Source organism: Coenobita brevimanus, chromosome 64 (genome assembly GCF_032717465.1).
Source record: "Coenobita brevimanus isolate Jiangsu-jjx chromosome 64, ASM3271746v2, whole genome shotgun sequence".
NCBI classification, from domain to species: domain Eukaryota; kingdom Metazoa; phylum Arthropoda; class Malacostraca; order Decapoda; family Coenobitidae; genus Coenobita; species Coenobita brevimanus.
The window spans coordinates 25,550,976-25,569,112 of record NC_137017.1 but is presented as its reverse complement, the minus strand read 5'-3'; the positions used below and the strand labels follow the sequence as shown (position 1 = coordinate 25,569,112).

Here is an 18,137-nt window from a genome sequence, read left to right as displayed (position 1 = left end):
TGTGTGTGTGTGTGTGTGTGTGTGTGTGTGTGTGTGTGTGTAAAACCACCTACCTTTGCCCCACGACGATAAAGGAGGACTACAGTAGATTATGCTTATCACCATCCTTTGCCATTACCTCACAATGCCACCTAGTCTCTTCCCCAATACTAACATCTCTCTTCCCCTTACAGATGAAGTGGTGTGGACAGCTGGCATCGCTCTGAGTCCACACATCATGTTTGTCTTCTTCCTGTACTCCCTGCTGCCGGAGAGTGAGTACTTCCATTCCCTTCTTTTTTCTTCCCTTCTCTTTCCTTACCTTCTCTTCCCTTCCCTTAGTTTCCCCTTCCTTTTCATCCCTTCCAATTCATCCCTATCCCTTCTATCATCTTCTCTTCTCTTTCCTTTCCTTCCCTTCCCTTCCCTTCCCTTCCATTCACTCCCCATCCCTTCCTTTCGCTTCACTTCACTTCTCTTTCCTTCCTTTCTCTTCTTTCCCCCTTCCCTTCCCTTCCCTTCTCTTCCCTTCCCCTCTCCAGGATCATCTGCCCCTCCGTCCTGTCACCCCATCGTCGTTTAATCAATTTTGATCTATGTGGTAAATATATTGAATTCTTCTCTGTGATATACCTCCTTGTGATACTGCTACCTTTGAGTGAGTGCAGAGCTGATGGTTTAACTGGAAAAAACAGTCTATGCAGTGTTTATACAGTTCTTTTTGCCTCCATAATTTGTATATGCAAAACAGATTCTGTGGCTCCTGATATCAATTTGAGTGTTTGATTGAATATACCTATTGACTGAATTTACTTCAATGTATTTTTCCACAACTAGATGAGTGCTTTAGCTTTAGTTATTGACTGTTTCACTGATAAAACAATTTATACAGGGCAAAGACAATTTGTTTATCTCTGTGAAACAAGGTTCTCTGTGTGATTTACGGCTTTTATATGGATGGGGTTTAGGGTAAGTACCTGTTGAAATCTGTGAAAAATTGTGTTAAAACACCAGTTGACAGTGTTCATATTAATCTTAGTAATACTGTAATGAGGTAATGTTCCAGTACTGTGTGAGTGCTTCAGTGTTTTATCTAATTGTTAAACTCATACTCCGAGTTTCTACACAAATGTCCTGTTGCTGTCAAGGTTTTATACAGAGTGACCAGCTGGTGTTGTCTCTTTGCAACATTCTAGCGTTTTGAAGAATTGATCAGATAAAGCAGGTTTAGTAATGACGTTTCTCTCTCTCTCTCTCTCTCTCTCTCTCTCTCTCTCTCTCTCTCTCTCTCAGATAATACAAGTTCTTTCTTTTCATGTACAGATTTATTTTTTAGGTCTCCACAGCAAAGAATGGAGAGCTATATTATTTCCTCCATAGTTTCTTCTCACCCTCTTCCCTTTCCCCGTCCTGTGGAATTTTTTAGCCAGGGTTTAACGCCAAATGAAGACCTGTTGCTCATAGTTAGGGTGGTAGTTGGAGCCTTTGGTAAACTGCACGAGGGACAGTTCACAGTGGCAGTGTTTCTCCCGCAGTGTGGAAAGGCTTCGAGGTAATTTTAGTTTGCTCTCACCAAAAGGAAAATTGCCACCTCTCCATATCGGATGCTTCTTCCTTAGCGATTAATTTTCGACATGGATGGATGGATGGATGGCTTCAGTATTTTGTTGTATGTTATTGAAGCAAACTACATCGAAATAAAAGCGATCTAAATAATATGCAAGATAATGTGAAGGTGTAATATTCGGAATAAATCAATAAGTAAAATATGTCATGAAGCCTCTTGTCACCGAGAGTCTGTACAGTAGGAATTAAAAGTACTGACGTCATCTCCAGCATTTTTCTGTGTGAGTTTCGAAAATAAGTTTGGGTAATGAGAAGCAAGTAAAATTGAAAGTTTTTTTTTTTTTTTTTTTTTTTTTTGTTTTGTCACAGATCGTTTTCATCAATGTAATTTGCCGTGGATTCGCATTAAAAAAATGATTACTTCGAAAATTGTCGTCAAATTTTGGGGTCTGCTTCCCATTTCTCGATTGCGGGTTTAGGCATGCGACTCTGATTTTCAAAGTTCATGAGGCAAAAACAGCAGGGCAGGCGACAGGACTTTTGATGACTGTGCCAGTATTAGACGATTTTGTTCAGTCCAGGGAAATCATAGTAATCAGAACGTTAATACGAGTATGTAGTCGCCTTAAAGCGGGAGTTCTCGAGCTGGGATTCGCGAACCCCCAGAGCTATGCAAGAGCGTTTCCAGGGGGTACTTTGGCGGATGGTGAAAAATCAATAAAGAATATATCAATTTTACCACTATAATTCATGAAGCGATATTGATAACTGAGAAAGTAGTCTCTATAAAACATACATATCATTCACATTCCAATATTACACGAGTATTGCGTCTCATAAATAAAATACTCTGGTAACGCTGATAAAGTGTTGTATCAATGTGCAATTACTTACTTGCTTGACAGACTCATCACCATATCAGTAATTTTACAGCGGTTAGTGTGCTAGCGCTCTGTATGAGATTAGTGTTAACAGAGTACCATTCTACGCTCAGTGCATCTGTTCTGCGGGTTGGCTTACCGGTCGTTGATCTGAATACTCAAGGGAAGTAGTAGGATAAAGTTTGTGAGCCCCTGCCTTAAAGGGACGGCGTATACCATGGATTCGGGACGTTTAAAAAGCACCAGCAACAAAACTGTCCCAATTTTGTTGCCCTGGGCACAATGGGTCTCCTATGGGCGATTCAGGCTTGTGTAACCGCCCCATAAATATTCTCTTTGTTGCCAACAAACATTTTACAATTTTCTTTACAGCTGCACCCAGTTACATACATACATACATACATACATTATAAAAGGTGTTTACTATGTTTAAATACATAGGTTGATTGATACTGTGGATGGATGGATGTATATTATGAACACTTTCTGACGGTCTAGTGCAGCTTTCCAGTTAAACAGTCCCCACAACCCGGAGATACCTTCCTGAAAACCTCCTCTCACACTTTCCTCGGTCTGTCAGCAGGGGATGTCTTTTGCACCTCCCTATGTGTACACTTGCACAGAAAAGTATCCTTACGATGTCGTTCAAAACAATATGACACAACGATGGCAATGAAAATACAGGCAAGGGCTGTGGAAACCGTTGGTAGTCCTGGATACCCACTAATTATGGTTTTACATGGGATGAGGGAGGTATTTCCCGTTATTTGACGTAATAAATGCATGCATATGGATATGTTTCATTTGTAAATATAAATGATATATCGAATCCGAAGCATACTTGAAGCATTGTGTAACAATTCCTGAAGTAACTGGAAACCTTCCTCAAACATAGTTCTTTTGATAAGTACGAGTATGGGCGTGTTGTGTTCATTCTCAGAGGTGATGCCGGAAGCCTATGTTCAACGTATTATAATTATCACGCGTACAGTCATGGATGGTGGTTTACGAATACGACGGTTTATGACTCCTGCAAGTGTTTTTCAGGGTTCTAGATGTCACGTTCAATACACCAAGGATATAATATTTGTATCTATTACTCACAGTCTATATATATATATATATATATATATATATATTTAACGTGTCCGACTCTGGGCAAAGGCCCAGGGCCTATTTCTTGGGGGCAGTGGCCTATCCCAAGGCCCAGTAGTCCTCCTACACCTCCACATGTCACCACTTCGGCGCTAACACCCACCGTCCATATTGAATACATGCCAGGGCTGTCTCATACAGGACTGGTGTACTGGTATTAGCGGGGGTACTTTTACGACATGTCGGCGGGTCATCTGGTAGATCAGGAAAGTCTGCTTTTTAGGAAATTCAAATCCTTAAACTGTTCCCTGCCCCAGCCAGGATTCGATCCTGGGTCCATCAGGACTGCAAGTCGCCTCTCTACCGATTCAGCCACCGCTCCCCCTTATATATATATATATATATATATATATATATATATATATATATATATATATATATATATATATATATATATATATATAAAACCGTTCCCTTGGATCATTGGTGCATATATATATATATATATATATATATATATATATATATATATATATATATATATATATATATATATATATATATATATATATAAAACCGTTCCCTTGGGTCATTGGTGCATGGCAGCCATCGACTCCTACATGGCAGCTTCTCCTGTGACGTAATTGCCATCATTCTCATAGTGGTTCAGGCATTCAGTGAAATTATGAATGTTATATTCTTATGCAAGTAAAATTATTATTATTTGACTGTAACCCCTACAAAGTCAAGCTAAAGGATGACTACCGTCTTTTTTAGCAGATACGTCTTCCACGCATGAGCATCAACCCTTCCGAAACAGCAGTCGTCGCTCGTAGTGCCTTTTTCGTATCCATCGGACGGCTGGGTAAAAATACTTTTCTGTGCAAGTGTATATCGCTTCACCCAGTTACTAGGTGATAGGTGGTGGCGCCCATCATCCACTCACTTGATGTAGTGCTACCTATTTCTCTCACTTTTATCATTCTGTTTCAGTGTTTTGCCTTCTCTCTTCCTAATTTCTCCAACCTTCCTGTCACATTATATTTCTCTTTTCACTTCAGGTGGCTTTACACTGAGTGATAAAAACAGTCTCTCCTAACTTGAATATAATCTCGTCTATTGGAAGTAATAATTCAAGATGGACGATCTCCCACAAGCTCGTTAAATCGTCTGGATAAAAAGGAAGCCTATATATAACCGCTAGAGTCCGAAATTCTTCCCATCATCTGAGTAAAATCGTCTGAGATAGCAAGAATGGATAAAAGAAACGTTGACATAATTACACATTCAGAAAAACAAGTGAAACAACTACTGTGCTGATCAATTTACGATAATCCACATAAAGAATTCTCTACGCTCTCCACTAACGAGAAGACAGAGTAAAATTGCCTTGAAGTAGCAGTGATAAAGGATACACGCTAAAGATAATTAAAATATTGCAGATTCGGTCAGTGGAATACTCTAGCAAAACAGGTCCCGGAAGCCTGCGTAAAGAATTGCCTAGTTCGTAAAGTTCGCGGGATGCAATTATCTGAATATGGATTTTCTTTATTTACGGCGTGAATTAGAGGCAGCCCTGACATGAAGTGCTTTAGTAGGGGGACAAAAACACAACAGGGTCCGAATATGAAGTACCGGTACTGGATATAAATACTGATCCACTTGTTGTTTTGACCCACGCTCTTGTGAACGTGAACCCAGTGGATGAAGTTACCTTTTTCCTGAAACAAACTATCCTCCTCTCGAGTGCATAGGGAAGGAGTTCAGGAACGATTGTATGAGAGGGCAGTGGAGCCACCAGGTTACAAACGTGCCACCACGTAGAGGCGTCCATTATCATGACTGATTCTTTTTATAGCAGTTAATAACGACGCCGTATCTAGGGTGAGAACAGTAGACTGTGGACTTCAAAGGTACGAATGTGATAAGTGGTGGCTGAATCAAATGAAAAAATAACCAAAATAAGAGATGTAAGTTGTGGCGAGGAAGTAAAAAAGAAATAATACAAAATGGTCCAAAAGTCTCCATACACAGAGAATTTTTTTTTTTTTTTTTCAAACACTTTATTCACAAAATATGCTGTGTGTGTTCGCCATAACTTTGAAAACACGTACGGATGCGTATCTCTCTCTCATGAAATCTCTGTAACACGTCTGGCATTCTAGAAGCGTACCTGAGAAGAGAGACAGTTATTCATATGTATGGAGACTTTTGGACCACCCTGCAGTTAGTACTTCATTTATCTACAGAGAGCCGGAAAATAAAAAAAAAAAAAAAAATACCCCACCTCCACAAATATGAGGATGGTTGAAAGAAGTGGATGATAATATTCTCGTCTGATAAGGAAGCTCCCTAGCACCTTTTCCTTACCAAAATGTTACTGCATGTGCCATTTTAATCACGACTTTCATCTATGCGATCCATGTCAATAATACAAAAGGACGAATATGATACAGAAGACTAGTAAGGTGCAAAATAAATCGCTAAGGAAAAAGTGTTAAATCTGTGAGTACTGGGAGGACAACGAGGGACAGGGTAATTACTTAAGTGACAGCGTAAGTGGCACAATTACCGACAGTGGCAATGTTCTTCAGGCATAATTACCGACAGTGGCAATGTTCTTCAGGCATAATACTGACAGTGGGTAAGTCCTTCAGTAAGATTAACACATCAAGCCTCGTACTACCATAATATCTTTTGTATATTACTCTTGCTATATCCAGAGAGTATCGTTCAGGTTAGGAGATACTTTTCGAAATGGAGATGTTGCCTTCATAAATTTCGTTACTTGGATTCCCCTTGAAGCTAAATAAAATCGTCTGGTAGTAGCAAAAAGATTATATGGGTGAGACTCAAGGACTGGAAGATTTAAAGGAAATGTCATCAACAAGGATCTGATTATTGTGTATCCTTAGTCTCCTGAAAAAGAAAAAAAAAATGCATATGTGAAATATGTAAAAGAAAATCCTTCCGTTCATGCGTATAATATATATTCCTGGTTACGTCTCTCTCTCTCTCTCTCTCTCTCTCTCTCTCTCTCTCTCTCTCTCTCTCTCTCTCTCTCTCTCCCCATGACTAATATGCCTTAATCTATCCTAATTGCCTCATTTTTTCATTACTGAGGGCATACAAATATATTCAGGTTGAGCTGGAGCAATTTATTTCACCAGGTGTTTTTCCTCTTGACACCTTTAGTATATTATATGAATACAACACATTTAACTCCTCTCGATGCCACTTATAATTATTGATTTTTAGGATTCTTAGGCCGTCATTCACTAAATTTCTTACAGAGCGAAGGAGTAACAGCACCCATATAAACATCTCTTCATAACAGCACCCATATAAACATCTCTTCATAACAGCACCCATATAAACATCTCTTCATAACAGCACCCATATAAACATCTCTTCATAACAGCACCCATGTAAACATCTCTTCATAACAGCACCCATATAAACATTTCTTCATTACAGCACCCATATAAACATCTCTTCATTACAGCACCCATATAAACATTTCTTCATTACAGCACCCATATAAACATCTCTTCATAACAGCACCCATATAAACATTTCTTCATTACAGCACCCATATAAACATCTCTTCATTACAGCACCCATATAAACATTTCTTCATTACAGCACCCATATAAACATCTCTTCATTACAGCACCCATATAAACATTTCTTCATTACAGCACCCATATAAACATCTCTTCATTACAGCACCCATATAAACATTTCTTCATTACAGCACCCATATAAATATTTCGTCATAACAGCACCCATATAAACATTTTTCATAATAGCACCCGTATAAACATTTCCTTATAACAGTGCCCATATAAACATTTCTTCATAACAGCACCCATATAAACATTTCTTCATAACACCATCCATACACAACATTTCCTCATAACACCACCCATATAAACATTTCTTCATACTAGCACCCATAGGCTATAACTATTACCTCATAACAACACCCATATAAACATTTCATCGTATCAGCACCCACATAAACATTTCTTCGGCCAGTGAAGTAATTTTTTATTTTTAACTATCTAAAATTATACTTCTATTATGCTGTCCTACCCAAACTACCTCCCCTGTGCCATCACTGATTCAACTAAACCGCCTTTGCTGTCTGTCTGTCTTTCACGTTTATATCAGCTCTTCATATTTTTTACAGAATTAACCAAACCAAACCTTGGCATTTAATACCTCGTTGATCAAAACAAAAAGTTTAGTTCCTTAGGCTGCCAATGAAACACCTGAAGCATTTCACATTACGGATATGATCTAGAGAGAGAGAGAGAGAGAGAGAGAGAGAACAATAACGAAGGAGAGAGTTAAGGGGTTGATAATGCTGGGGGAGTGCAAGATGAAGGAAGGATAGAGAGGGAAGGGATAGCAAGATGACGCCATAGATTGAATTTTTGACACTAGCTGTTACAAAACCCAGTTACCTCCTTGAGGAATATCGTTCATGAACTTTAGTCAACAATTGTACGAAAATTCACACCAATTATCTATATTTTTTATTATACACACAGTATCCCAGCATCGGAACAGTGCAAGAGAGGCGTAAAAGATAGTAAATTTTTTTCCTCTCTTTCTTTTCAGCGTGTGGTCTGACCTTAAGTGAAAACTGGAGCCACGAAAGCGTCAAACCTCACCACCACAGCCACAACCACAACTCCCTGCCGCCCTTTGTGGATGTCCTCCCCCCTGGCCCCTCTTTTGACTTGGAGCGCTCCGGAAATGTCACCGCCTTGGTCAACCAGCCAGCCAGACTCAACTGTCGGGTTAACAAAATAGGCAACAGGACGGTGAGTGGGACGGATCAAGGATTTTCTGAGTGTGAGTTGCAAAGAGAGCCTAGGTGCGCTGTATGATGATTCCAAAAATTATATTACGTGAGAATTTTTTGGATTATGTTCACACATTCATATTTATGCCAAAAAAAAAAATAATGAGGTAGTCACTGGTAAATAACAATGATTAATACTACGAAAATACATGCTGTGGCAAGTGTGATACGTGGGATGTATTTTAACTGAAGCTGTTGTATACACAGTTTGCAACAGCAGAGCGAGGCTTCTGATTTAGGAAAGAGGTTCATGAATTTAGTATGCGACAGTGGAAGCCATGTTTCGTGTTGACTTCAGAGTTCCCAAAACATGCATGGTTCTCTAAAGTGTTGCTCAGGATCTGTCATCTGTGTCGAGGTTAATTCACCCAGTGATGATATGTCATGTGTTATTACAAATATTTATTTCAATGTCAGAAAATTAAAACAATGTAGTATTTAGCAGTTTATTCCCGTTATCGATTTGTCATTATGCCTGTCTACTCCAACTATTTAATTTACAAACAAAATAACTTGCTTCCTACAGATTCACATTTATATTTTTTTCTATTCATGCAAGGCTAGCAATTTTGGTCTTAGGATAAATCCGACTTTATTATGGGTGGAAAACAATGTTAAATTATATTTATGAACGTTTAAATATGCTCATACTTGCGAACGCAGCTATAATTAGCAATAAGTAGGTTATGATGAGTTTTTCCGGTATCCATCTAGCCTTGCCTTTTTACAAGGAAATAAAACTGCTATTTAAAGTTTTCGTGTGGATTTCAAACCATGAAGACTCCCGTTTGAGGGAGGCGATGACCGATTCGGTAAAGAGGTGGTCTACTGTCCCAGTGGGCGCGGGTTCGAGTCTCGGCTGGGGCAGAGAAGAGTTTAAGAATTGGAATTTTGTTAAAAGAGACTTTACTGATCTACCACAAAACAGCCGATGTGAGGTAAAAACACACCCGCTAATACCAGTACACCAGCCCTGTATGAAAGATCCCTTACATGTAGTCAATATGGATGGTGGGAGTTAACTTAGAAGTGGTGACATGCGACGGTGTATGGTGTACGTGGGAGAACTGAGAACTGCTGGGTCTCAGGGAACGGGCTCTGAAACCTTTACCCATATTCGAACACAAAAGAAAAATAAGACGGAAATATGATAAATTGCTATACGTCGAGAGAATTAGGGAACTATATTTTTTCTTGGAGGTGTTTGACAAAGACGCTGAGCATACAATGTAAGAATATACCATGAAATTTATAACGGGTTACGGGGGAAAAAATGAATACCCTGAGAAGTGAGTCGCAGATCGAAGAAGATTAGAATCGCTGAGTTAGAAGGTGTGCATTTGGTAGGTGTGGGATTTTAGTATCATTATTTTTTTTTTCACTGTAGCCTACTGGAAGATGGAGCCAAACTTGTACTGAAGCTTCAGATAAATCGACTGCATACAGGGTCAACAAGATCAGGAAAAGGGCCAGAGAATGTCGGTGGGTTTAAGCCACTAAATGTAGAAAATGATTGTTTATTAGGATACTGTTGGTTGTAGTTATTGCGTGCAATGGAGCCGTAAATTCTGGTAGCTTGATTGGAGGGTGACTGGACGTGTGGCCAGTTTCACAAGTTATTATGTTATTAGTTTTGTATGCTTGGCTATTTTCCTTCTCCGGTCCTTGGCTGAGGTGTCCAGGCTTCAGGACAGTGACCCGCACCTGCCGACAGGATCATTATATTGGCAATTTATCGCCTGCCTAGCGAGGCGATAATGCAATCGTCTGCGTCGGTGTGTGTGTGTGTGTGTGTGTGTGTGTGTGTGTGTGTGTGTGTGTGCCTTTAACCAAAGTTTCTCATAATCAAGTGGGCAAATTGTATCCAAACTTTGTAGGTAGTATCACGGGATATGTGGCTTGTTGGTTAATAATTTTGAAGAGGCTACGATGATACGCCTCTCATTGCCAGAGTATTACTGACACAGTTTTCCTTTTTCTTTTATTTTTTCTTTTTTTGAAAGGAACGCAGATAGAGAGTAAAATGCGGCGGGCGAAACCTAATGTCTTTTTTCAGTTTTGTTATCGGCCGCCTAGCGAGGCGATAGTGTATTCGCCAGCGTCTGTGTGTGTATCTGTGTGTCTGTGAGTCTCAGTTTTGAACTTATTAGATTCTGGCGAAGATGTAATAATTTGCCTCCGATAACCACAGGATTACTGATCTATTCTTTTTAGAGATGACGGACGATACACATTCTTGGGCGAATGCTTTGGCTTTTATTTTTCCTCTTTCACTATTTTTAGGGGTGTGGGAGAGGGAAGCATTCATGTGGTAGCACCGTTTAATCAGACTGGTACATTGCTTACTAATACCTACGACCCTCAGCTATCTCCCAAGTACCCAAAAGGAGGATGATGGACTACATAGAAAAGCTTCAGCCTGCAGTCCACCGAGTTCACTTTTCAAATGAACCGGGGGCCACAGAATCAGCAGTTACTCGCTGGTGTGGACCAAATGTCATGCCTTCGATTTCATGACCCCCCCCTGTCACAAGCATTTCGTATTTTATCCCCTTTGCTGCTCTTTTCTTTCGATAGAGTATCTGGCATCGAGACTGACACACTCACTGAACTGGATAATGACGTTGGCCATTTTCCATTTATATATATATATATATATATGAGTCAACATACACCTGCATGCCAAATATCATGTTATCAGCTTCTCATATCAACAACTTTCTATATGTTTTTGTCTAGCCTGTAGTTCTCTCACTTTACTTTGGCGGAGATTATCGTCCTTTTGCAACTTATTTCACGTAGCTCAGTGACAGAACATGACGGTGGTGTGACTCTGCATCCTTGCGATAGAACTTCATTATGACTAGCACCGTATTCTAGTGTTAATCTCCGGTAATGGCTCAGCATTCATGCGAGGAAGATGACAATTTTATGTCTTCTAAAGCGGACATTGAATAGGCATCATGGCTTCGAGAATGAGAAAACACACACACACACACACACACACACACACACACACCTTACTAGTTATAATGTTCTCAGCTTCATGTCTAAACTTCTTTTACTACATTATCAGATCAGGTTTTTGCACTTCATTCATGTCTTCTTGGCCAGGGGATGAAAGCTTTGTGCTCTTAATTGATTTGCTTCGCTTTTCACTGGTTCAAGTAGCATGGCTTTCATATCTTCATGCTTATCTTGTCATAACAACTTCGAAATCTTGATTTCTTTTTCTTTTCGGGTTCCATGGCTAGAGACTGCAAAACACACCTGCTGATTATTATGTTGACAGTTTCATACCGGTATATTATGCTGGCAGTTTCATACCGGTATATTTTTCTTCGCATTTGAAGTTTGGCAGGAATTATGTATTCACCCGTGTCTGTTTGTCAGATTGTGTACAAGATATCTCAAAAAGTTGCTGTCGGATCTACAAGGAGGATACGTGAGCAGTAAATGAAAGAAGAGTTTGCTAGATTGTGAGGTGGATCTGAATCCGGATACAGGAATAAATCATAAATTTTATTGGCTTTGGCGGAGGTATGCGCTGAAGTATTCGCTCTGAATAACTTCTAGTTCCCTCTGTTACTGTTCTTTTGTCAGTCTTAGCTCTTGGACCGCTACACACACACACACACACACACACACACACACACACACACACACACATACTTGCTGAGCACATAACTACTATATTGACAGCTTAACCCATCTGCCTTTCATGCCCCAAGATCACCACACACACTTGCTGGCTGGATAATGATCGAGCCAACAGCTTCGTATATTTGCCATTTTACTCTGTACCAGGTGTCATGGCTCCGGGACCGTGACACACACCTGCTGACGGTGGGGCCATACACATACACCTCCGACCAGCGCTTCAGGGCCCAACACACACCTGGCTCCGAGGACTGGGCGCTGAAAATCACATACGCGCAAGTTAGGGACGGTGGCAAGTATGAGTGCCAGGTGTCGACTACCCCGCCACTCAGGCACTACATATGGCTCACAGTGGTTGGTAAGTGGGAAGCAACGATGAAGTTAGGATAATCAAGACGTTCATAAATCTATAACTTCTGTTCTTGCACAGTTATTGCTTTTTTATCCTACCACATTTCACATGACTTAGAGCAGAGACGATGATTACGATTTTAACTGGTGATGATGATGATGATCAGGAGGAGGAGGAGGATGGTGACTGACAATGGCTGATGATGACGATGATGGTGACAGATATCTTCCTTCTCTTCTCCACCTTCAGAGCCGCTCACCATCATACAGGGCGGTTCAGACGTGTTCATCAACAGAGGCAGCAACATCAACCTCACCTGTGTGGTGGACTACACTCCTCACCCACCTTCATACCTCATATGGATGCATAACAATAAGGTGCGTCTACAGTGCAATAGATAGAGCTAGAGGTATATAGATATAGATATACAATGTGTGTGTGTGTGTGTGTCAGTTAGTATGTAGTAGTGTTGCTGAGGGCACATACTCATAATCTTACTGTACATACAGTTAGACCGGTATGCCGGTACGAGAGAGAGAGAAAGAGGAGAGAGAGAGAGAGAGAGAGAGAGAGAGAGAGAGAGAGACTAATTAATTGACTGAGCGAGTGATTGCATGCGGGTGTGTTTGCCGTGTAAGTGTTCCTGTGTATGTGTGTATGTATTTCCATTAACACTTGCTCACAACCCAAGTACATACAGGTGGTTCGATAGGACAGAGAACGCGACAGACAGACAGACAGACAGACAAATAGACAGACAGAGGCAGGGTGATGAACAGTGACTAATTGACTGGGTGAATGACTGTGTGTGTGTGTGTGTGTGTGTGTGTGTGTGTGTGTGTGTGTGTGTGTGTGTGTGTGTGTGTGTGTGTGTGCGTGTGCATATTTTAGTGTATGTATGTATTTATATGCACGTCCTTGAACTTCCGGTACACATAGACATTGAGGTACCGTCAGTGAACATGATGAAAACAGACAGGCAGACAGACAGACACAAACCAGCTAACTGAGTGACTGGTGAAATGTTTGTGAGTTTTTATGTGCGTGTTTATTGGTACTGTATGTGTATGTAATGTGTAAGTATGTCCATGTGCACGTACTCATTTCCCTGGTGCACATCGGTAGAGAGGCGCGACAGTGAAGAAGCGAACGTGTTTAAGTACTGTAATTTTGTGTTTGCATGTTAGTCTGAGTGTGTGTGTGTGTGTGTGTGTGTGTGTGTGTGTGTGGGTGGGTGGGTGGGTGGGTGAGTGTTGGTGTCTGTGTGGACTTAATTATTTCCATGTACACCTGCTCTGTTTCCCCATACACACAGGCAGTGAGGAAGGACAATGAATGAGGAGGTGCATGCCTGAATAATTTTGTGTGCGCACGGCAGTTTGTGTGAGTAAGCGTGTGTGTGTGTGTGTGTGTGTGTGTGTGTGTGTGTGTGTGTGTGTGTGTGTGTGTGTGTGTGTGTGTGTGTGTGTGTGAGTGAGAGAGAGAGAGGATATTATGTAAGTATATTTCGACGCTGTATCTCTATAAATATTCCTGTGTTTATTTCTGTGTGTACGTATATTATCACGTGTAGGTATTTCCCTGTACTGTGCACCTGCTCAACTACCCGTAAACACACAGGTAGTGAGATATGACAGTGAACGAGGCGGGGTAAGCGTCGTGACAGAGAAGGGTCCCCGCACCACAACTAACCTCCTAGTTCGTGGCGCTACTCATAGGGACTCGGGGACCTACACATGTTCGCCTTCATCTGCGCCTTCTGCTGCTGTAGTGGTGCATATATTGAATGGTTAGTGCTCTCTCTCTCTCTCTCTCTCTCTCTCTCTCTCTCTCTCACACGCAGGCTGAACGGCCAATTATTGCGATCCAGGAAACTCAACTCCACTATGTTTTGCTCCTTTTGCTGATATTATGATTTATATATTCAGTGATTAGAGTTCTTCATATATTCAGCTATCTGTTTGTCCATCTGTCTTTTTAAATATCTAAATATCTGCCTTTTTAAATAGCTATCTGTCTGCCTTTCTGTGTCTATCTGTCTTTTTAAATATCTGTCTGTCTGTATGTCCGTCTGCCTATATATTATCTATGAGTTGCTCAGTCAGTTTCCACATCCCCAGTCTCTCTCTCTCTCTCTCTCTCTCTCTCTCTCTCTCTCTATCTATCTATCTATCTATCTATCTATCTATCTATCTATCTATCTGTCTTTCTATCTCTTATATTTCAATTCCTTACAGCCCCCTCACTTAATCCTTTCTTACCACCCTTCGCCTTCCAATTAATCTCTTTTAATCCCTTTCATCGCCTCTCCTTGAACTCTTTCACTGGGTTTCAACAATTTCCTTATTATATTCAGGCCAGCACTAGAAGATATCGTTCACCTGGAAAAAACCTCAACACTTTAAGACTTCCCACGCAACTTCGAGTAACCTTCTCTATGCTATTGGTGTAATTTTATATATGTTAAGACCAGATGATTTTGTTCAGTAGCGAGATACCCCAGCCCGTAAGGGGTCTCTCTCTCTCTCTCTCTCTCTCTCTCTCTCTCTCTCTCTCTCTCATTACCTTTTTTTTTTATAGTTAATTTGGTGCCTTAGAGGGAAGCTGTTATAATTTAGAGGCACTGATATAGCTAGCCCACTCCACTGCCTGGTTGCCTAAACGCTTCTCAGGTCCCTCCCTACCCCCAAGGAGGAAATACATTGGTAATCAGAGTAAAATCTTGTTGTAATAGCAAAAATAGAAGGATAACACGTCGATAATTTGGAAAAAATGGAAGAAATACTGGAGATGGGAAAATACGTCTGAAATCCGGGAAATAAAAAAACTCGGAAGGAAAATACGTCGGAATCTGAGAATAATATCAAAATTGTTAAGTAAAATACGTCGGCCAAATTGGGGAAAAACAGGAAAAATAGAAGGGAAAATGCGTCAGTAATCTGGGAAAAAATAACATAAATAATAATAAAAAAATACGTCGGTAATCTGGGAAAGACGGCAGAAATAGAAATGAAATACGTCGGTGATCTGTAAAAATAAAATAGCAGAAATAGAAGGAAAAATACGTCGGTAATCTGGGAAAACTAGCAAAATAATTAGGTAAAATACGTTGGTTATCTGGGAGAAAAGAGAAGAGAAAATCCGTCGTTCTAATCAGGGAAAAAGAACAACAATGGAAGGAAAAACACGTCGGAATTATGGGGAAAAAATAAAGATATGGAAGGGTAAATACCTCGGTAATCTGGAAAAATAATAGCAGCAATAGAAAAGAAAATACGTCACCCGGAATTCAGGGGTTAACCATGCAAAGGAATAATTCATTTTGGCATAAACCCCAGAGCCATAAGGAAGACTAATGATTCACCTCCATTATTTTTTTAAACTTTTGATTAATGCACAGAATTTTACTCCTTTTTTAACTTAACTTGGCCCAAATTGTAGTTTTGTTATAATTTACTTCCTGTAGCATTTTACACGCACAAAAAAAAAAAAAGACATTACGACGGTTCTACACTTTTTCACAACACTTATTCGTGACTTGTATCATTTTTCTAGTGTTAATTTTTTGTAACAACTCAGCATTCACGATGAAAAGATGGCAATTTTAGACCAAGTTAGAGTAAATATAGTATAGTATTTCTCTCTAAATTAAAACTAATCATATTAAATCTACTCCTATTCTCTTTTTTTTTATTCACCAACTTGGTCTGATAATTTCCATTTCTCCATCTTGAATGCTGAGTTAAATGGATTATCACTAGAATATAATGCTAATCACGAAGAGCTCCTACGTAGAGCCGTGCCACTATCTTTTTCTGTTACTGAACGACGTGAAAGAAGCTGCAAAAGGACGAAAATTAGAGCCAAATGTAAATGAAAGAACTATAAATATACTTGTTTTCATGCCTATCCGTTCTGCCTCATTTCTCAAAAAAAAAAAAAAAAAAATGGCCTCCACTAACTTTTCTTTGACGTATACTATCTATCTGTCCATTTATCTGTCTGTCCATCTGTCTATCAATCTGTCTTGTATTTATGTACCTAACTACCTACCCTTCTATCTCTCTATCTGTCTATCTGCCATCCAGTCTTATCTGGTCCACCATGAGCGTAGGGCTATGATGCTCTATCTCAGCATTTTAAGACAAGACTGACCAGTCTTTCTCTTCCCTGAATGGCATATGTGAGAAATTAACTCCAAGCATTCCTCGGCTATAAACTCTTACAGATCCGACTGGAGTGTCTTAGCCCACTAGACCACCAGGCATTATGTGATTATATGTCTCCAGGTAAAAGGCTTTCTAAGTTAAAGGAAACCATTTGGCCTGTCACTCAGAGTAGTCTCACCTGAAGGCAGCAGTACATAGAGTAAATGGATGGTGGACGTGTCACCTACCATATAATAGTTCTGGCATGCCCTTTTCACTCTTATGTCAGCTCTTCCCCTGTCGGTAGTCTCCCTTGCAACAATCGCCAACCCTCGCTCTGTCCTATTGGTAATACTTAGAGAGTATAGACAAAACACGAATTTGTGGCACTTATTTATGGAACCCTTTACGATAAAAATTCATGTCTGTCTTCCCTGCGTCACTGCTGAATACGCTGTGTAAGGTTTAATTCTAATAAATGTTCCGTACGTGCTAGAAAAGGACGCCTTCACACGGTGGTACCCCCCTCAACTCCTTGCCGTTCCTCCCAGGGTATGGAGACGGGCAACTTCAGCCTACAGTTCAACGGGTTTACGTCCAGATGAGCCTGGTGTAATAACAGCAACAATAACAACAACAACAACAACAACAACAACTACTACTACTACTACTATTACTATTACTATAGCAGCAGCAGCAGTAGCAATTTCCAAGCCTACATCTTCGTGCACTTTTTGTTCTAATGATACAGCCAACTGTTTTATCCCCTTTATCGGTCTCTCTCTCTCTCTCTCTCTCTCTCTCTCTCTCTCTCTCTCTCTCTCTTTGTCTGTCTTTCTGTCTATATATCATTCTGTCTGTCTGTCCATCTGTCTATCTATTTATCTATCCATCTATAATAATTTCCTCACCATTCTTCTCTCTTTGCCACAGGTGAGCAGCGGGAAGCGATGCAACACAGTGGTCACCCTGCCGCCCGGATACCCCACCTCCTACTGCTACTCTCAACCGGGGCCGCCTTCACCCTCACCCTGAACTAGCATCTCTTCCTCCCAAACAGCTCTCACCTTCTCCGTCCTAGAAGGAAAACGAAAAATAATAAAAAGAAGACGAGGTGTTAGGCGCCTCCACACCAAATGTTTTGTGGTGCAGGCAGGTGTGGATGAGAGTTTTGCATCACAGTCCTTGTTATTGTTGTTGCTCAACCTCAGTTTGTCTGGCCAAGTGGACCCGTCGACCACAAATAAGCATCTGCTATTATGGGGGCGTTCTACAGATACAGTACAGTAGGTACGCTGTGCAGGTAGTCAGCGCCCCCATGATGTTAGACAACGCCTCGCCAGGGTCGGACCGTTGTCCTTACCATGGCGAGTTGCTGGGAAATATGAGGATGTTTGACTTCCTTGTCAACGTTGCAGCTGCTTCTCTTCACTCAGGGTGCACAGCGCCACCACATGTAGGCTCCTCGTCAGCACTCATAACTCATACAAGTGACCCCACTGGATGCGGCCAGGCGCGGGCTATGGTGATGTACTCGTAGAATTCCCGCCAACAGCTGCCCGTGCCAGCACGCACCTAAT

The 18,137-nt window shown here is 40.7% G+C and overlaps 1 protein-coding gene across 1 annotated transcript in view; it reads left to right on the top strand.

The window, feature by feature from the left end:
• LOC145404712 (limbic system-associated membrane protein-like) overlaps positions 1-17,592 on the top strand; it is a 55,326-nt gene extending 37,734 nt beyond the window's left edge. Inside the window, exons 2-8 of the mRNA XM_080276262.1 lie at positions 174-254; positions 8,151-8,356; positions 12,205-12,415; positions 12,659-12,790; positions 14,034-14,198; positions 17,054-17,109; positions 17,491-17,592. Of these exons, the coding sequence (XP_080132388.1) occupies positions 174-254; positions 8,151-8,356; positions 12,205-12,415; positions 12,659-12,790; positions 14,034-14,198; positions 17,054-17,109; positions 17,491-17,592 (953 nt within the window). The remainder of the gene's footprint in view (positions 1-173; positions 255-8,150; positions 8,357-12,204; positions 12,416-12,658; positions 12,791-14,033; positions 14,199-17,053; positions 17,110-17,490) is intronic.
• Positions 17,593-18,137: the final 545 nt, after the last annotated feature.